At 36.0% G+C, this 20,055-nt stretch overlaps 1 protein-coding gene across 3 annotated transcripts in view; it reads right to left on the minus strand.

The window, feature by feature from the left end:
* Tmtc2 (transmembrane O-mannosyltransferase targeting cadherins 2) overlaps nt 1-20,055 on the minus strand; it is a 377,339-nt gene that overhangs the window by 51,303 nt on the left and 305,981 nt on the right. For all 3 annotated transcript variants that reach the window (XM_048804528.1, XM_015482959.2, XM_048804524.1), the window contains one exon: nt 9,145-9,259. In XM_048804528.1, the coding sequence (XP_048660485.1) occupies nt 9,145-9,259 (115 nt within the window). The remainder of the gene's footprint in view (nt 1-9,144; nt 9,260-20,055) is intronic.

Genomic DNA, 20,055 nt, shown 5'->3' on the forward strand with positions numbered 1-20,055 from the left:
ACACACACACACATATACATACATATATACACACACACACATACATACACACACACACACACACACAATTATTTATTTATTTATTTTAAGGAGAAGAAACTACCCTGGGTCCAGACAGGAAACTTCTCTCATTTTAAATGTTATCTTAGGAGTCAACATTGAGTTATCTCATATATAGAGAATAAAGATCTAATCACTAATCCAGTAATAGACACCAACTAGAGATTCAGAGAGGGGCTCTTTTTCTCACCACCAACTTATACCCATCTTATATGTTAGGCCCTCCCAACTTCATATTACCTGTACCTCTCAGGGCCAAAAAAGCAAAGAGGCAGGGCTGGGGTTGTGGCTCAGTGGTAGAGCACCTGTCTAGCATGTGTGAGGCCCTGGGTTTGATCCTCAGCACCACATAAGAATAAATAGTTATGTCCATCTACAACTAAAAAAAATTTTAAAAAAAGCAAAGAGGCAGAAAAAAAAAAAAAAAACCCTAGATGGTATTTGTGAATCAGACTATGAAACAGACCTTGAATTCCCAAGGAATAATTGGACTGAGCTGATTCTATTTTTCTGCCATCCATTAAAATTCAGGTGCAGATCAGAAACATATATACAATAACAGAAATCACAAGCTTTATTTATCATTTGCATATCATAGAATTCCACTTTTGTATAGAAGACTATAAAACTTACGTCTGTTATATATATATTTATCTCATATATTTCATATGCCTAATTTCTCTCTCTGGTGCTGTTTGGTAAGAGAGAAGTATATTTTGGAACACAGGTTTATGACCCATTAGATGTATAAAAGAAATGTGGGAATAAATTGTTATGAAATAATAAGTTAATATACCCTATGGAATGCTTGAAGAGAATCTGATTAAAAGAATCATTCACAATTACCTACATTTTTATGTATTCTGTGAGAGTTGTAAAACTAAGTATTGCTAAATTTAAAATTGCTTCCTGGAAAATATTTTCAAAAACCTCTAGTGCCATTTAGAAGTAGTACTTTCTTTAACTATAACTAATAGTTGTGAAATATTAATTTTGAATTAAAATTACTTAATATGGACAATAGTCACTGGTTCATATAAAATATATTTTATTAAAAAATAGATGATAACTTTTAAGGATAACATGGGGTATTTTTTTTCAACTAGACAGATGTTTACTCTCATAATACAACCACAGAAGGAAATAGTAGCTGGGTTTTTCCTGAATTCCTACCAATCATTAACCTGATGTTTAGCTTTAAGTTACTTAAAGCTGCACTAATGCTAATTTCTAGTTAAGTTGTATAGTAGGGATAGAAGTAAAACTGAAATAGATGACATTAAAATGTATGAAAAATCTTAAAACAGCAAAACCAGAGTGACCCATGTAAAATGGACAGAAAAGGTCCTCACAGTGAAACTCCTACAATAAATTATGACCTTTAAGCCCTTCTTAGATGAAAACTTCTCTGTCAAGATACCAAAAATGGAGCTGGTGTTGTAGCTCAGTGGTAGAGCACTTGTCTAGCATGTGTAAAGTACTGGGTTTGACCCTCAGCGCCACATACAAATAAATAAACAAAATAAAGGTATTGTGTTCATCTACAATTTTAAAAAAAAGGTTCCAAAAATGCCTTTGAGACTCATAGGTATGCATTCTTATTTTAAAAGTAAAGGATAGCAAGTCAAAGAGGAAACAATGATTAAAAAAAAAAAAAGATTGTGCTGATCATGTCATTCACCAAAGGTCCCTCTCAGTCAGAAATTTTATGATGTCAAATGAGATTTTGATCCCATTCTTCCATGGCCTCAAACCTTTCAGGAACTGCTTAGGAACAGTTAAGCCTCTATTGAGAAAGACTACATACTGTTGAGTACTGGAAAAAATTAAAAGGGAGCAAATGTATGGATTTCAACTTCTATATTAGCATAGAGTAAATCATCACCTGTGTGCAAGGTGTAATTTGGTGGTGGAGAGGGAAGGAGTTGGGAAGAATGAAAATAGGCAGGATAAAACCTGCTCATGGTTGTGGTCTCAGAATCATCAGAAGCATCACCTGGAATTTGTTAGAAGTGCAAACTCCCAGGTACCACCCACACCTACTAAATCAGAATATTCATTTTACAATGATCTGCTCACACACGAATACTGGACAGACACTGGGTTGGAAGACACCCACCTTCAACCTGCTTTGCTTTAAAGACTTTACAGCTCATTACAATGTGGTTGAAATAAGACTCTCCTGACCAAGGTTGACAGTAAAATACAATTTATAATTGGAAAAGTCCAGTGACTTTTGAGTGGTTTTTGGTTATTTAAAAAATGTTAAAGGAGAGAGTATATGGCCTACAGGGCCTTGGAGACTCAGCTGTTCTTTCTTATCCTGGCGGATTGGTTCCAGAAGGACTCTACTCCTGAGCAGATATCTAAATCCATATTCAAGTCCCTTAAATAAATTGCTGTAGTATTTACAGATAATCTATGCACAACTTCCCTATATTTAAAACGTCTCCAAATTACTTCTAATATCTACCTCAACATAAATATTATGCAAGTAGGTGTCATATTGTATTGTTTAGAGGAAAGTGATCAAAACCAATCCACACATGCTCAACACAGTTTTCCAAAATATTTTTGACCCATGCATGGTTGAATCCATCGATGTAAAACCCAGGGATATTGAGGGCAGACTATATATGTCTCTCGAAGATGTTCAGATTAAAAGACACATATATACATGTGAGCTCTCTGAAAAAGCAATCAATCCAGTTCTTTTTCTTTCTCACTTAAGAACTTAAATTTTAAGGCTAGGGATGTAACTCAGTGGTACAACACTTGCCTAGCACATGTAAGGAGGCCCTAGGTTGAATCTCCAGTACTGCCCCCTCCCCCAAACAAAAAGCATATGAATTTTATGTTACTTCCAGTAGAATTTATAAAGTTAGTATTTCTAAATTCAATGTTTATAGAATAAACAATTAAAAATACTATGTTAATTGAGTATAGAAGTTAAAAGATAATGATTCTTTCTCATATATTTAGTCTGCTCTCTAGAAATTTGTGAAGCAATTGGAACCAGTAGGTGGGGTACAGTTTGGCTTTTCTTGCTACCTTGTTAGCATGTATAAGTAAGGTGAGAGCTTGTACCCTTACACCTAGAAATGAAAAGAGTGCACACTTTCCTCACCACTCAAGTGTGACCCCTCTCAGTCACTATACCAGGATGTTAGTCCTAAAAATTTAATATTCCTTTGAAAATACAAACTTGAAGTTGTCTCCCCGAGGACTATGAATCTAATTTCTAAAATTTATCATGTGAAAATAATTTAATAATACTAGAGAGGTGTGACTATTTAGGATTTACACATCTGAAAACCTGGTATTCTTTATAAACCTCTTGTCCTTTAATAAATTCAAGAATCATAGTGTCCAGGTGACCACTCATTTGTAATGATAGAAGGAACCAATGTGACACCATGAAAACACATTATCATCCTTGGCCAGAAGACACTAGCTTTACCAACTTCTAAGTCTCACGTTTACCAACTCTGAGGAGGACTGACTCTGAACCTCGGTATCCTCATCTATGAAATAGGGATATTAGTAGTTACCCGACAGATAAGTAAGCAGAACTAAGAGGGTGACAGACTAAATGCAAAATACAGTGGCAGGCAGACAGAAAATACTTGAATAAATAACTCTTCTACAAAAGACTATGAAAAGTGAATTCGGTAAAATTTGTTTTTCTGTGCCTGTTCTTCTCAGGCATCAAATATATTCAAGCCCTCGCTCCAGCTTTGAGTTTAAAAAAAAGAAAAAAAAAACCTGAACAAATCTGTTCCTACAAAATGCTTTAACAGAATAGTTGATTCAACTGTTTATTCTCACAACTGTAGAGAAATAACTTCACTGATTTCTAGAATTTGAATTCCTTGGATAATTTCCTTTGATAATTTTCTTTGATGATAACCAAACTGACTTAAAAAAAAAAGTCTCGGTGGAAGCACGGAGTACTTTTTCCATTCTACTTAAAGTACTGAAAGTACCACCATGTACTGTTAATACTCATTATATGAAACTACCCAACATCTGTAATCACCTCCCTGCAAATACAGTTGATTAATTAGCAGCAAGTGGATGCCACCTTCCCAAGCAAGGCAGAAGCCCCAAGTCCCTTCATTGTCCAACTTTCTTCCAGCACATGACTCAAGTTCCAAAACTCAGATGCAATCTCCGGAGAATGGGATTCAGAAGTCTGCTTATGGGAGGCCACTGTGCCCCGGACAATTGCCTTTTAACATGTGTGGCACTTGCTCTGTTTGGTTCCTCATGGGTGATGGTGGCACAGCTCTGGGACTGCAAAAGCTGCTGAGGCCTGGGGAAAGCTGGGTGGCTGGGGATTGCTCCTGGTTATGTCCAGTAGAGCTCCCAAGCCCCCAAAGAGAATCTGCGGGCCACACGGTACTCCTCAATCTACCCTGCTTCTGCTTAATCTGACCAGACTGGATTATTTACTTTGCATCTAAAAATCTGTGACCACTAGAAGACGGGCAGTTTAGGAATGGATCTATTTTCATCAATTTTGCTTTCAAATGGTAATTGAAAGCCTTCATCCTGCCTTAGAATAATTTCCCTATTTAATGATAACTGCTTATTTGATCCATTCCCTCCTTCAGAAATTTCTTTTATTAACACTTATATGTGACAAATAAAATTATATATATATATGCTATATGCAATATTTAATACATATATACATAAATATAGTTATATATCACATACTAAGTAGATACTATATATTTATATAAAACTATACATGCTATATGATTTATATATAAACACATGAGTGTATACATACTATATATGATTGTACATATATGTATGTATATATACTTAGTGTAATTACATATAGTTACAAGAGTGAGTTTTCTATTTTCCAGTCTTTGAATCTGTCAGTCATCATTTTCACATTTTTATGATTTTCCATTGAGTGTTGGGGAAACATGGACACCTTCTATTTATCAGTCTAAGAATTGTACACTGCTTCTGTCGCAGATATAATTTCAAATATCCTATTACTCTTTAGTTAACTTTTCCAATGTTATAAAGTCCCACTTTCCAACTACTTATTTTACTTTCAGATATATTTTGTGTCAGGGTAAGTTAAGCTCTACTGTGGTAATAAGCACATTATAATCTCACTTAAGACCAAAAATGTTTATTTCTCACTCATTCAACCTATGCAGGTAAGAAGGTAGGCTTGGGTCCCTTAGATTACTTCTGTTACTTTTGGTTATTTGACTCCTCTAGTTTCTAGTCTTTGAGTAGGAAAAAGGGAAGAGTGCTCACTCTTGTACCTTTGGCTCATCTGTGACATACATCACATTCACACACATTCCATCCTAAGGAAGGCCTGTGCAGGTCTGCAACTTCAGAGAACTCGGGGAGATGGCAATCCTGTTGTTCTGGGACAAATTTTTGGTGACCAGCATTACTACTACTTCCATAGCTCCTAGAGTTCTTGTGAATCGCCTTGAAACAGGAACTAGGCATGTTCTAAAAGGCCCTTCAGTTTTTATAGTCAGTGTGCTTCACTAAGCAGCCTAACTCTGATACCTCTGAGTTGTCATCCTTACCTGAAATGCCTAATTCAAATCATATAACTTAAAACTTTACATCTGCTTATTCTACAGAGAAAGCTCTTCGGGTATTACTGCGAGTTACAATGGTTCTGTCAGAAACTTCTCAAATATCAAAACTTTTGAAGGTCCCAATCAGATAAAGATATGCCCCTGGAGGGCAAGCCTCAGGCCCTCATTTCTTTCCATCAGTCATATCCAGAGGCAGTCACTTAAAAAAAAAAAATTAGAATGAACAAATTTTTCTCCTCCCTTGTTAATAGATTTTTTTTATTATTTCAATAAGAAGCAGCCAAAAAAGGGAAGTTAAATCAGTATGGTGGAACCATATCTTGCACTATAAGCTGTCTCTAAATTACTGATTTGGAACATCAGACAAACCATAGATCCAGCTAACCAAATCCAAAAGGGGGGGACTTTACCCTTTTCTTCACATACAACTGGTTATTAAACCTTGCCAATTTTGTCTTCTAAAAATCTCTCAAAAGATCTGAGCTCTCAAGGGAAGAATGACTATCAAAATCAATTTAGGACTTTGGCAGTTGCAGGGGAAACTATATGTAACATACATAACAAAATTTTGATAGCCAACCATTTTGATAAAACTACATTAAGAGATACAAAAACCTTTCTTATCCTTTCAGCAAACAAAGTGCTGAACTTTCTTTACTGATAAGAGATGGGTGTTCAGCTTGCATAGTAAACACTGAAGAAATATTTGAATTTGATGGAGCTGAAAAGTAGAAAAGCTACATAAAATTAGTCACAGGGACTGCCACCAAACTGTGTAGGATATCATTGTCAGGCTGCTACGGTCACGTGTGCAGTCAATATAGGAGGGCGTTGAGTGACTGAAACTTAATGAGGAATGCAGTCTGCAGAAAGCTGGAAAGAAGGTCCTGAAAAATAGATCCTAAAGATTTCCACGTCTCCAACACGTAACAAAAACTTTCCACTGTTTTCTAAAACTGTGGTAAGTCAGAAAAAATTATGAATGATGGATGTAACAAGGACATTTTTTGTAATATTCTCATAATGGGTTTCCATTGGTAGACCTTGAATTCCAGATACTGATTTAATATGTACAAAAATAATCTGTTGATGAAAATACTTATAATAAGTAAGATGAATTAGTCTACAGAAACTTGTGCTTTCCCATCCTTACAAATGGTTTATTGTGAGTAAAAGCATACTGTTTTATTCATGAAGAACAAAAAGTCCTCTTCCCTGCCATATCACCTAACCTTGTCATAAGAATGACAGTATTTTGTAAAAATTATCCTTGCATTGAAAGTTCTTGCAGATTGACTATAATTCATTTTATAAAGATACTAATGATCAACTGAATTTTGACTTTTCTGTATAGGTGTCAACTTTTTGGGGGGTCATCATCAAAACAAGTGCCTTAGCAATGCTAAATACTAACAGCAGAGTGAAGGCATCCAACTGCAACCTCATCGTGTACCTCCAACTCCCAGCTAGGCTTTAAAATCCTTATTTAAACTAACAAAAAGCTAAGCAAGAGGCCCTGAAGATACAGTCTAATAATATTCTCAAATGATAAACACAGTCAACAAAATTTGCTTTAAATATTGGTTCCTGGGGTACAAGGGAAAGGGGTAGAATGTGATTAGAAAATAACATGAGGGATATCTGTGACAATGGAACTATACTGTATTCTGACTGTGATGATGGACACACAAACCTGCACATATGAAGAAATTGTGGAGAGCTAAACACACACCTGTACAAGTAAATCTTGGAGAAACCCAATAGAGCCAGGGACTGAATAAATATCAATATGCTTGTTGAGATAATATGCTGTAGTTGCGTAAGATATTATCAATGATGAAGCTGGATAAATGGTACAGGAGATTTCTCTATATTATGTGGGACGCCATCTATGAGAAGTGTGTGGACTGAGCAACATTGGCGCCATTAGGCAGGGAAGCCTGTTCTTGGGAACTCCCAGGCGGAATCCACAGATTGGAGAATGCCCAGTTCACCTTGGCGCCCTGTTCTGAGTCATAGCTCACATTCAAGCACAGCCTTAGAGAAGGGAATGACCCGCTAAGAGCCAAATAGCCTGCTTACCCCTACCCATATCCTGGTTTTCCTGAAGAAGCAAGCACCCAGGCAAGACCCCTCCCACATTGAAATCTTATACCTACCCATCCCTTTTGATCTGTATCACCATAATGCATGGGCTCCATTTTTGTTAGAAGCCTTACCCCTCTTAACCGATTGGCTTAACCGGTCACTGCCTCTGCTCTTTAAAAAACATTTCTGGTCTTTTGCGTTTATTTCATGGTACTACTTTCATAGCTTTATTTAGCAGACTGACCCATCCCTCCAAGGGATACCCATACTCTTGCTCACATAAGATGTGAGCTAGAGTATTATATCTTACAACTACATGTTATTGTGTAATGATCTCAATGTAAATGTTTTAAAAATAGTTCCTCTACTTTTTCCAAAAGCCATTTATGTATGTATGCTGGGGATTAAACTCGGGGTTTTGTGCATGCTAAGCACATGTTCTACTGCTGAGCTACTCCTCAGATCAAAAGTCCTCATTTAAAAATCACCCAAATGTGAACCAACTTCTCTGCTATCTTTCTTACCTTGTAAGAATGATCTACATAATTACAAATCCATCAGTAGAAGATAAGCACAAACACCATAGCATGAGTGTCACTTAATGAAGCACTTGGTGGTGGGGGGGAATTTAATGGAATGAAATTCAATAAGAATATGGGTAAAGGAGTACACATATTGCTAACAGAGCAAATACTGCTTTTAAAAAACTGTATAAATCATTTGAGTTTTGTTAAAGCATCCTCCTTTAACCTAAAACACTACTTATGGATGCACTGTCTCTCTTTATATTCACAACAAAAATAGTTTATGTGCCTTTTTATTTTTTCACTATTGCAATTAGCTTCTGTAATAACCCTCTGAAAATAGAAACAGTAATGGTCTAGAAAATGTATTGTTTCACAGCACAGCAATAGTACTGATTACAGGGCCATTTTAAGTATTTCATAGGTCATATGCATATTTGTATTTGATAATCCTTCCAACTATCAAACACATTAAAATGCATCCACATGCCATATTCAATAGTAATTAATACAAATACACAAATATGCAGATGCAATTGATTAATTGACATAATGTTTTGTTGTGGAGACATTTAATTAGACAATTATTCAATTCAATTTTGCAGTTTATCTTTTGTATTTTCTGACCAGTAATTTTGGAGGGAAGGGAAAGCAAGTTGGGGAGAGAGTCCTCAATGATTTTCAGAACACTGAGAGCTCATATGCCATGCGCATTGATCACTAGACTATAATGAAAAAAAAAGTAGTTCTACTTTTCTCATGGATCTGCAGCCTGATTGACATTTACAATATAGAATGCATAGTATGATATGAAAAAATAGTATAATTATTTTATTAAAAGCAGGGCATTGGTCTTTTAAGGTTTAGTAGCAAAATCTGACCTGAGCATGTGGGCAGCATTGAAGACAACATCAAACTCTGTACTATCCAGCTCAGCTGCTTTTTTTGCCATTTCTGCTGCTTCTACGAGGCGAGCTTCTTCCAGAAGAAATTGACCTACAAAGTACAAGAAAGTGAGCTTCAACTCAGAAAATGGTAATTGCAGAAAATGATAAAGCTGCATTTAGAAAAGAATAAGTGCAGTGGTAAAGGTGATTTGAAGCTAAGATGTAGTGTCACGCTCATTATTTAGTCATATTTTATGTGCCTTTCCTTTAATGGCAGAACATTGCAAGAATTTCCTTTTCTTGAAATTCTGTTTCTTAAATGTTCTGTAGACTACTCGTATAATGAAAATGAACATATTTAAAGGTATATTGCAAATGTCAGTTGATTTTAATAGTACTTTAGAATAGCTTCTGTCTCTGGCGCACATGCACAAGCAGGTCTATCCATACTGATATATTTATTTCTTACATTTCAGTTATTGAAAGAACATAGGCAGGCATGATAATGTCTCACTCTGAATTAGACTTAGTAACAGAAGTGGAAAAAATATTCCCAAGCTCAAATTTTTTTGAGACTACTTTCAGGTCAGCCTTGCAAGGTTAGAATTATTGCAGACAGAGCCACACAAATCCTTAAAATTGCACCTCAAGAATTGCTATGTAATGCTATCCTGAAAACATATTGCAAAGGAAAAGAACAAAGTTGGGTCCAATTTTAAGGCTGTAAATATGTTTATAGAAACAATAGATTGCATTGCTTTTATACCTAGGGATTTACTAAGAGCAAAACTAATGATGTTAAGCTCCATCTGATATGGATATTCAAATAAAAAACAAAATAAGGGAAAAAGGGTATGTTGAAATCATCTATAATACTGCCAGGCTTATGGAGTTGTGGTCTAATTATCATCTCTTGTTGTGTGGGATTCCCTTTTTGTTTAAAGTTCAGGGCATTAAAACTAGAAAAAAAAATTGTTATATAAAAAATGAGTTGCAAATCATGAGCTGCATATAGAAACACAAAAACTATAAAAATGGTAAGTACTGATGGCTGTTGGAAGAGCCTGTTATTTACTGTTCATCTACTAAATATCACAAATTGTCTTTTAACCCCAAAATATCTCCTCTTAAAGGGGGAAATATGTTTTTTAAGGATTTATAATAACCAGTAGTCATGGCTTAATTTAAGTATTTTAAACTTTGATTAGTTAAAAGCTGGTGAGTAAAGATAAACCTGTGATTATAAAGCCTACTATTTTAAACTAAAAGACAGGACTGGGACTTGGATAAGGCTTAGCTATTTCTACAAAATATTTCACATTACTTTCTTACATTCTGGGCCTTACTCATCTCCCAAAACAAACAAACAAACATAATTTTAGGGCCAGAAAATTATTAAGGAAACAGAGTTAGTTGCAAATAAACATTTATAAGTTTAAAAAACATGTTTTTTAAAATTTGGGTATGAAGTGTCCCCCAAAAGTTGATACTAATGCAGAAAATATTCAGACAAAATGATTGGATCATGAGAACTGGAACTTAATCGGTCCATCCTAGTTTGAATGGATAGAATGGTGGTTGGTAACTGTAGGCAGGTGGAGCGTGGCTAGAGGAGGTGGTCAGAAGATGCCCCGGTTCATCTTCTCAGTGCTGCCCTGCCAACCCTGGCCTCCTTGATGCCATGAAGGGAGCAGCTTCTCTCTGCCATGTGTTCCCCCCATGATGTTGTGTCTTCCTTTGGGTCCAGAGCATTAGAGTCAGCCATCTATGGACTAAACCTCTGAAACTGTGATCCCCAAATGAATTTTCCTTCTTCTAAGTTGTTCTTGTTGGCTGTTTGTGTCACGGCAATGCAAAAGCTGACTAAAATAAAATTCTTGTATATGCTAATTTTATACATATGTAGATATGAGATGAAATTTAAAGTATATGCTTTTGTTCAAAAAAAGTGAAACAAAAATTAGACAATATGTGGTAACTAAAAAAAATACTATCTCCTCACGTATTTCTTAATCATTGACACATCTATAAACCCATCTTCTAGTTAGTTATTTTTGTTAGAGATTACTTTTTAAATTAAAACAGTATTAATTACTACTTGTATTCAAAAAACAATATTTAACTAAATAAATGCTTTGATAATTATTTCTGGGAATTTAAACAAAGAACAGTATAGGAAATTAATTATTCTTTTTTTTTTTTCCAGGGAGCTATTAATGCTGAAATGTAACAAATTAATAATTAGGATAAGGCAACAGTTAATTGAATAATGAAGGTTATTTTCTTAAAATTCATTTCTCCAGACTGAAGGGGAAAAAGCAAATATATTAATTATGGTTAAAACAAAAAGAAAGAAAATATATAGATCTATTATGTTCACACAGAAAAAGAGAAGGACATTGACAGGTTGTCTATATGACGAAGATAATGGTAACTGGTAACACATGAGGTCAGTTATAGGCATGCTCAGGGCAAAGCCTTCCAAAAGCTTTGTCAATGCCAAGCATATCTTTAATGTTCAACAACAACAACAACAACAACAACAAAACATTAACTACTGTGTAAAATCAAATATGCTACTTCATCACAATAGCATTCTTTATGTTTAAGTAGCAATGCCATGTAATATGCACTTTGTAAACTGTTTGCCAAGTCTAGAAACTACCCTAAATATATAATGTATCATTGTAAATGCTTACAGTAAAAATTCTCATGTGAACATTTTAGAGTAGACTCTATCATATTACTTTTTAAACAAATACTATCACAGCATATTAGTTATGCATTTCCACAATTCTACCCCTCTTCTCAAGAGGCCGTATTATCTCAATAGTATAAGTGTATTATTAAGTGAAGTTTGTTATTTTTTAAACTGAATTTAAATGCCTGTACCAAGATTGAAAGTCAATTATTATTCTACCATGTCATACAACTACTGATTGTGTGTGTGTATCAGAAAAAGCCTGACCTTTCCAGGTTTTAACAATGACAGATCTTTAAAAGGATGCAGTCTAGAATTGTTGCAAAATAGAGTAGTAAACATTTCAAATATACAGAACCAAAACAAAAAGAGAAAGAAAAGATATACTAGCTTTCTTCCTAATAACAACCCAAAGAATCTCAATGTATTTGTTTTGTGGAATAACAAGAAACAATTTTGCCCTTACCCTTTCCGGGTAAGACACAAATCACTCCTCTGCCAACAGATTTTTGTATTATTACTTCCACCAGAAACCAACCTCCTTGAACTACTCATGCTTCCTGCTGTGTAGTCTATTGCTTCACATTCTTATTGGTCTGGAATATGTGGCTTCTCAGGTTTCTTGTTCTCTAACCCTAACCCTAAGCCTAACCTTTCTAATTGCCATTTCTGTTTCATCTTCCTATAATAAATAAGTATCTTTCATTTTTGGGCCCTAAATATTGTCTTTCCTGTGAAGCCTTCTTACACCAATTTCTAATAAGTTCACTATAGTATAATTTATCATCTAACCCAGAGCACTTAATAGAGGAATATTATTAATTATGCTTGAACAAGGGTATTAATCAGAATTGTCTGAGTATGACCACTCACTTAGAGCACAAGTAGCAAGTCAGGCCACTGGGAAGTGAACTGTTTGCAAAATAAGGTACTGAATCACTGCTAGCAGAAGACACAGGAACTCTTCAATGAAAAATTACTGTTGAATCCACTGACAGACAGATCCTACAGTATTGTGATAAGGAATATCTGCTGGAGCTCAAAGAGCGTGGGTACTACAAGTTGGAACAGGATTCTGAAGGAAAGAGAGAAAACAAGGAAGGCAGTCGTATCATAGAGTCAGTGCTCACTGGTGGATTTAGCTGGATTCATTTCATTTAGTGTCCATCAGAACCACTAAGACAGAGAGCAAGAGTCCATTTCCAGAATTTCAGAGGCAGTAGGTCTGGATAAAGCCTCAAACATGCTTTTTTTTTTTTTTGGACCAGGGATTGAACCCAGGGGCACTCAACCACTAAGCCACATCCCCAGCCCTATTTTGTATTTTTATTTAGAGACAGGGTCTCAGTGAATTGCTTAGCACCTCGATATTGCTGAGGCTGGCTTTAAACTTGGGATTCTCATGTCTTAAACTCCAGAGCCGCTGGGATTTCAGGCCTGTGCCACTGTGCAAGGCTCAGATGCTAATGCTACTAGGCCATGTCTACACTTTGAGAATTAGTATCTTATAAACAAAACAAATTTTCCTCATACCCTGGACTCAGATTACACTTGGGATTAGCCACAAGTCCAATTTAAGTCTTCTGGTCATCAACTGTACCTGGTATGTCCTTCCCTCTATTATATAGCACAATGGTTACACCCATGTGTAGGTAGGAAGATGCATATATCATGATGATGTATTCATTAAATACAAGTTTATTCTTTCAAAACTCTCAAGGAGAGTTAAGAGTTTTATCTTTCACATTCAATGATAAGATTTCTGAGAAACCATTTCTTATTCACATACAGGAGACAAGCACATCCTTTGTGTTTGGTAATTGAGTTGAATTGGAAATAAAAGAAAATTTTAACTAAAATATATTTTGTTCTCTGGTATTGTTGCTACCATGCTTTATTTCTTTGGTTTGCAGTTTGTCGTACCAAGTTAATTATCATCATTTTATTTCATTTTCTCAAATCAAAAGGAAGAACAAAGGAAATGAAAAAACAAGTTGAGAACTTATAAAGAAAAAATCCTGTGAGTAGGGAACAACAGAAGATGATTCAAAAAGAGAAAGAATTCCCTAGAGATCCAGAGATAAAGAGTCTAAGTCACCCCATGGACTGAAGTTAGCAGAGGAAAAAGCAATGGATAGTTCAAGATTCAACTATTTTTAACAGCTGAGTCATGCCTTCTCTGGACATTTCTTTCACTCAATGAATCATTACAAACTACTTATTAGTTTTTTTTAAATCAATATTTCAATGCAACAGGCCTGTGAAGATCAATCCTTCATTAATTCCTGGATGTGAAAAGCACTGCCTAGCTAGGCATGATAGCATATGCCTGTAATTCCAAAAACTTGGGACTGAGGCAGGAGGATTGCAAATTTAAGACCAGCCTCGTCAACTTAGTGAGATACAGTCTCAAAGTAAATTTTTTAAAAAAGTGGGCTGGGGATATAGCTCAGTGATAGAGCATCACTGGGTTCAATCCCTAGTACTGAGGGCCAGGGCTGGGGGTAAGGGGGGAAGGAAGCAGCTATGTCATGAGGTAAAAATCTGTGAAAATGTAAAGTGCACTAAATCATAAAATCAAATATTGCTTCATAAAATTTTTCCAATTATACTCCATATATTAGTTGGGAGTGGTCATTTATTGCAAAAATATTAGGGAAAAATCGCTCTTAAATGCAATGCAACTAAATTAAAGACCCAAAATAACAGGTGTCATGATGACACAATTTTCTTTAGGAAAAATCATTCCAATGCAGCTTTAAAAAAATGTTCAAAGGCAAATTAAGATCTTATTTAGAAAGGGACAATTAGAACACAGCATGTACACAAAAATAGTTCCCCTTGGATGAAGACTAATCATTGAAATATATCCAGAATCATCTGACCTCTACCTGTACCACTCTGTCTCAAACTATTATTTTACCTTGGATTACAGCAATATCCTCCCACATGATATAATCCCTGTACTTCTGCCCTGGACTCTATAGGGCATTCTCAAACAGCACTCAGAGTGATCTTATTAAAATGGAGGTGTAATTGCATCGTGCTACCACTGTGAGATTTTTTTTTTTTTTAAATCAACATCCAAGAATCCTTACCCTGGCTTTACCCATCTTGACATAACAATACTAGGCCCTTCCCCACTTAACCTTCTTCTAACAAATCAGAAGAACAAAGATTTGCTCTAGTCTTTACTTTGCAATTTTCTTCATCTGGAATGCTGTTTCTCCAGTGGGTCACCCACTTAACTTCCTGGCACATTGTGAGGATTTAATAAATACATGTTTAAGAACATGACCGAATTGGTATTTATTTGGTAGATATTTGCTTCATCTTCAAATGAACAAGACAGCATACATTACTACACACTTTCCCATCCACTTCCTCATACCTTACAGTGATTTTTAGGTAGGGCTACAATAAATGCCCACAAGCCACAAGTGCTGGGCATTCACCATCTCCAAGAGGATGATTCACAGTGAAGTTTTTTGTTTTTATTTTAATATTTGTACTAGGGATTGAGCCAAGGGGTGCTTAGCCACTGAGCTACATCTCTAGCCCTTTTTATTTTTGATTTTGAGACAGAGTCGTGCTAAGTTGATTTGGGCTTCGCTAACTGCTGAGGCTGGCTTTGAACTCTTGATCTTCCTAACTCAGCCTCCCAAGTTGCTTGGATTACAGGCATGGGCTATCATGCCTGGGCACAGTGAAGTTTTTATGATGGTTCCCTCTGGACTTAATATTATATGGCCCTGTTTTTAAACCTCTGATTTTCTCTTATAGATTCAATTATATCTTCAAAGGTATACTAAATTCAAGGCAGTTCAAACTATATAATTTGGCTAACATCTATCATATTCCATTATATTGTGGAATATATTCAATAATCTCAGAAGAGAAAGAAATAATTTGGGAGGAAGTAGTTTCCCCTATGGGTTAATATATCCAGGAAATTTACACTGTGCTTTCTATACATAAGATGGAGTGCAACTTGCAGGGGGTGAGGTGGGGATTTACAAAGATAGATTGGAACTCTTTAAAGAATATTGCATTTATCAGTGAATTAAACAGATTACAGTGAGAGTTAACATCAAAATACATATAAATCTGAAAGAGGAAGTTGCAAAATAGTATAGGCGAAATGCATCATTTTTTGGTGGGAGTGATTTTTTTGGTTTTGTTCAACTTACAATTTAAGTTGAATAAACAAAGAACAAAAGGGTCCAGTAAGGATATTGCTTGTATGTGACCAAGAAAATACAGATACATAGCTATCAGCCAGATCATGAAGAGGACATTACCAGCATTCCAGCAGCAACTATCTGTACCTGAGGACCATCTCAAGGACTCAGATGATTGGAACCGGAAAAAGGCCATGGTGGAGTCTTTGTGGCGACTGGTTTCTGTGACATAGTGGTATCAAGATGAGCAGAGACAGAAGGGCTGAGGAAGTCTGCCATGGGTGTTTTATGGGGGGAGGGAGAAACACATTATCTGGGGATAAAGCAGTGATCAGGACTTAGAACTGCTGTCTGAAGGGGATGCTGCTGTGGAGAGGATGTGTGTTATTGTGCAGTTCCTGTGCTGGGGAGGATTAAAAATATGGAGGAAATTCTTCTCTTCTGTGCCTCTGCAGGAGACTGGCTGAGTGCTATTCTCTGAGCCCCCAGTCACCCTGGCATGTTAGCTATGCTCTCCCTCTTTATAACCAACCTCTCTCCCTTCCTCTTTGATTAGTTTTATTGCTTTGAGTGTTTGCGCTCTTGACAGCCTGAGTTAACAAAAGTGCCATTTTCCTGAGACAGGCCTAAGGTGATAAATGTGCCATAGTCTCTGGCCAAGAAAACAGGTGGTCCAGGTGAACAAGGAAAAGACACCCAGGAGGTCAATCTGGACTGCTCATTGTGAGGTCAGGCGGCAGTGGATCTAAGTGAACAGGAGGCAAAGAATTTGTCCCAAATTGGACAGGTGGCAAGGAAGGTGTCTAGTGCAAAGGAGATTAGAGACTCAGCTGGCCAGGGCCCTGTGGGCACTGGAAAAAGAGGCCGAGAAGGTGAGCAGCACATTATTGAATTTACTTCCCCTGACTCTTTCTGAAAGGGTTAGGAGACGCCAGAAAACCATTCATATAATTATGGTGACTGTCCACAAGCGAGTTAGAATGGGACAAGGTGGAGAAGAGAGAAAGGCTGGCAGAGGAGAAAGAGGATAAGAAGTGAGGGGACACACACAAGAAGGGAAAAGAGCACAATCCCATTAGTACGGATCAAGTCATAAGTAGACTCAACATGGATCAAGTGGGCTTCATAGAGGAAAGTCAGCCCAAACTGAGCTTCCACCTGCAGTCTTACCACCTAAACATGAAGGGAAAGAAGCCACTAATGAGAGGTATGACTTCATGAAGGACACAGAGTGAGCAGTCTCAGTTAGTTATAGGACATTGGAAGGAATGAGAGGAGGGAGAACTCAAGAATTCAAACACAGGTGCTATAGTCACCAACAAAAAAAAAGTATACCACTGAGACCAACTTGACAAGGGAATGGCCATGCAGTGGGGTGGCTCATAGAGCCCAGGGCTCATACCCCCTCCCTGGGAAGAGCTCCCAGCCTTCTTCTTGAGCTTCCATATCCTCTCACTGGGCTTTCCAGACTTGCCAACCAGGAACAGAGCACTTAATGGTAACAGACACAAACTTTGAGAACAAATGTTTGAATTAAGTAGCAGGAAGAAAAAAATACAAGTAAGAATCTCAAAAAGCATTCAGTCAGTAAACCAAAATAGCCAACACATACACATTGTGTGGGTGTATATCTGTGTCTTTTCCCATTTAATCATCATAAAACTAACTTCACTGATGCTACAGAGTTCTCCCAGAATAGCCACACTGAGATAGGCAGTTAAGGAGAAAACAACTAGGACTGACCCAGTTAAGTGAGCATAAACTTACATTAATGAAAACAATCTGTATTTACCTTATGCAGCTGTATGGGCTTAAATACAAATACCCTTTCATTTGTAATTTACTCATAATTCTCATTTTTCTTGCAATTATCCCCATCCTCTCTGGGCCTTCTGTCTGTATGTTGATGGATAAACATTCCCCTTTTTCTTAATTCTAGTTTTCTACTCAGTCTCCTCTTCCCTTAAATTCTTTCTATCCTTATTTTTACACCTAATCAAAATTTTTCCTTAACAATTTATATATTTTATTTATAATTTTAAAATAACAAATGTCCATTCCTATGATTTGCTGAACATATTATATACTAGTGACTTCATAAAATTAAATAAATCCTCCAACTTTAGGCAGAGTGTCTCATATCTTAAGTAGATCAATCTTTATTTTTCAATTTTTTTCGTTGTTGACGTACTGTATTGTATTCACTTATTTATATTCAGTACTAAGAATCAAACCCAGTGCCTCACACATGGGAAGCAAGTGCTTTACCACTGAGCCATAACCCCAGCCCAAGTAGATCAATCTTTCATTATTTGCTTTTATGGGAATTATTTTCTAGTAGTTTATTGCTTATTGTCTTTTAATTATGTTTTTTGAAAACACATTATTAATCCTTTAATTTTTTCCTTCTTTTTTTTAACTTAGAAAGTCTCTGCTCTATTTCTTTCCATTTTAAACATGGGAAAGTTTTAATTCTAAAACGCTTCAGAAAATATCTCACAGGAATGAAGAGTAAATCTTATTGATATGCAACATGTATTTTAATAGGGTGCGACATGAAATAGTTTGAAACAACATTTATGAAACTCCTAATCTGACTGTACTTCTGTGAACTGCCTATGCTGTAATTGGAGCAATAAAGGGACTGATATTTAAAAATACAGATTTTTTTCCATATCATTTAGCATAATTTTAGTCTCCATGTAATTTTGCAAAGAGTCACCCAAAATCATTTTCATTTTTAATCAAGGCAAGACTATAATTTTGTTCATTATTTAATTTTAAAAATTATTGCTTCTGAAGTGACTGAAAATAAAATGATACCACATGATCTCACTCCATATCCATCTTCTAACTTGTTTTAACTATGAATTAATCAATCACAGGCCTCTCTCTTATTCAAGTTATGGAGTATTTCAAACCTTCTCTTTTGGTGTTCATGGCTGAAAGGTTCAACCCAATTTTTTAACATTTACCCCAGAGCTTACTTTTTAAAATGAAATTGAAATGATACATAAACCACCGTAGAGAAAAACAGCCTATCTCATTAAAAAGTCCTAAACTTAAAAGTTGAACTTCTCTTTTTAGTTTGAGTAAGTCCCATTTGTTGATTCTAGTTATTAACTTTTGTGCTATAGGTGTCCTATTGAGGAATTTGGAGCCCGACCCCACAGTATGTAGATCGTAGCCAACTTTTTCTTCTATCAGACGGCGCGTCTCTGATTTGATATCAAGCTCCTTGATCCATTTTGAATTCACTTTTGTGCATGGCGAGAGCAAGGGGTTCAGTTTCATTTTGTTGCATACGGATTTCCAGTTTTCCCAGCACCATTTGTTGAAGATGGTATCCTTCCTCCATTGCATGCTTTTAGCCCCTTTATCAAATATAAGATAGTTGTAGTTTTGTGGATTGGTTTCTGTGTCCTCTATTCTGTACCATTGGTCCACCCGCCTGTTTTGGTACCAGTACCATGCTGTTTTTGTTACTATTGCTCTGTAGTATAGTTTGAAGTCTGGTATCGCTATACCGCCTGATTCACACTTCCTGCTTAGCATTGTTTTTGCTATTCTGGGCCTTTTATTTTTCCATATGAATTTCATGATTGCTTTCTCTATTTCTACAAGAAATGCCGTTGGGATTTTGATTGGCATTGCATTAAACCTATAGAGAACTTTTGGTAATATCGCCATTTTGATGATGTTAGTTCTGCCTATCCATGAACAGGGTATATTTTTCCATCTTCTAAGATCTTCTTCTATTTCTCTCTTTAGGGTTCTGTAGTTTTCATTGTATAAGTCTTTCACCTCTTTTGTTAGGTTGATTCCCAAGTATTTTATTTTTTTTGAAGATATTGTGAATGGAGTGGTTGTCCTCATTTCCATTTCAGAGGATTTGTCGCTGATATACAGGAATGCCTTTGATTTATGCGTGTTGATTTTATATCCTGCCACTTTGCTGAATTCATTTATTAGCTCTAATAGTTTCTTTGTAGAGCCTTTTGGGTCTGCTAGGTATAGAATCAT

Source organism: Marmota marmota, unplaced genomic scaffold (genome assembly GCF_001458135.2).
Source record: "Marmota marmota marmota unplaced genomic scaffold, marMar, whole genome shotgun sequence".
Classification (NCBI taxonomy): domain Eukaryota; kingdom Metazoa; phylum Chordata; class Mammalia; order Rodentia; family Sciuridae; genus Marmota; species Marmota marmota.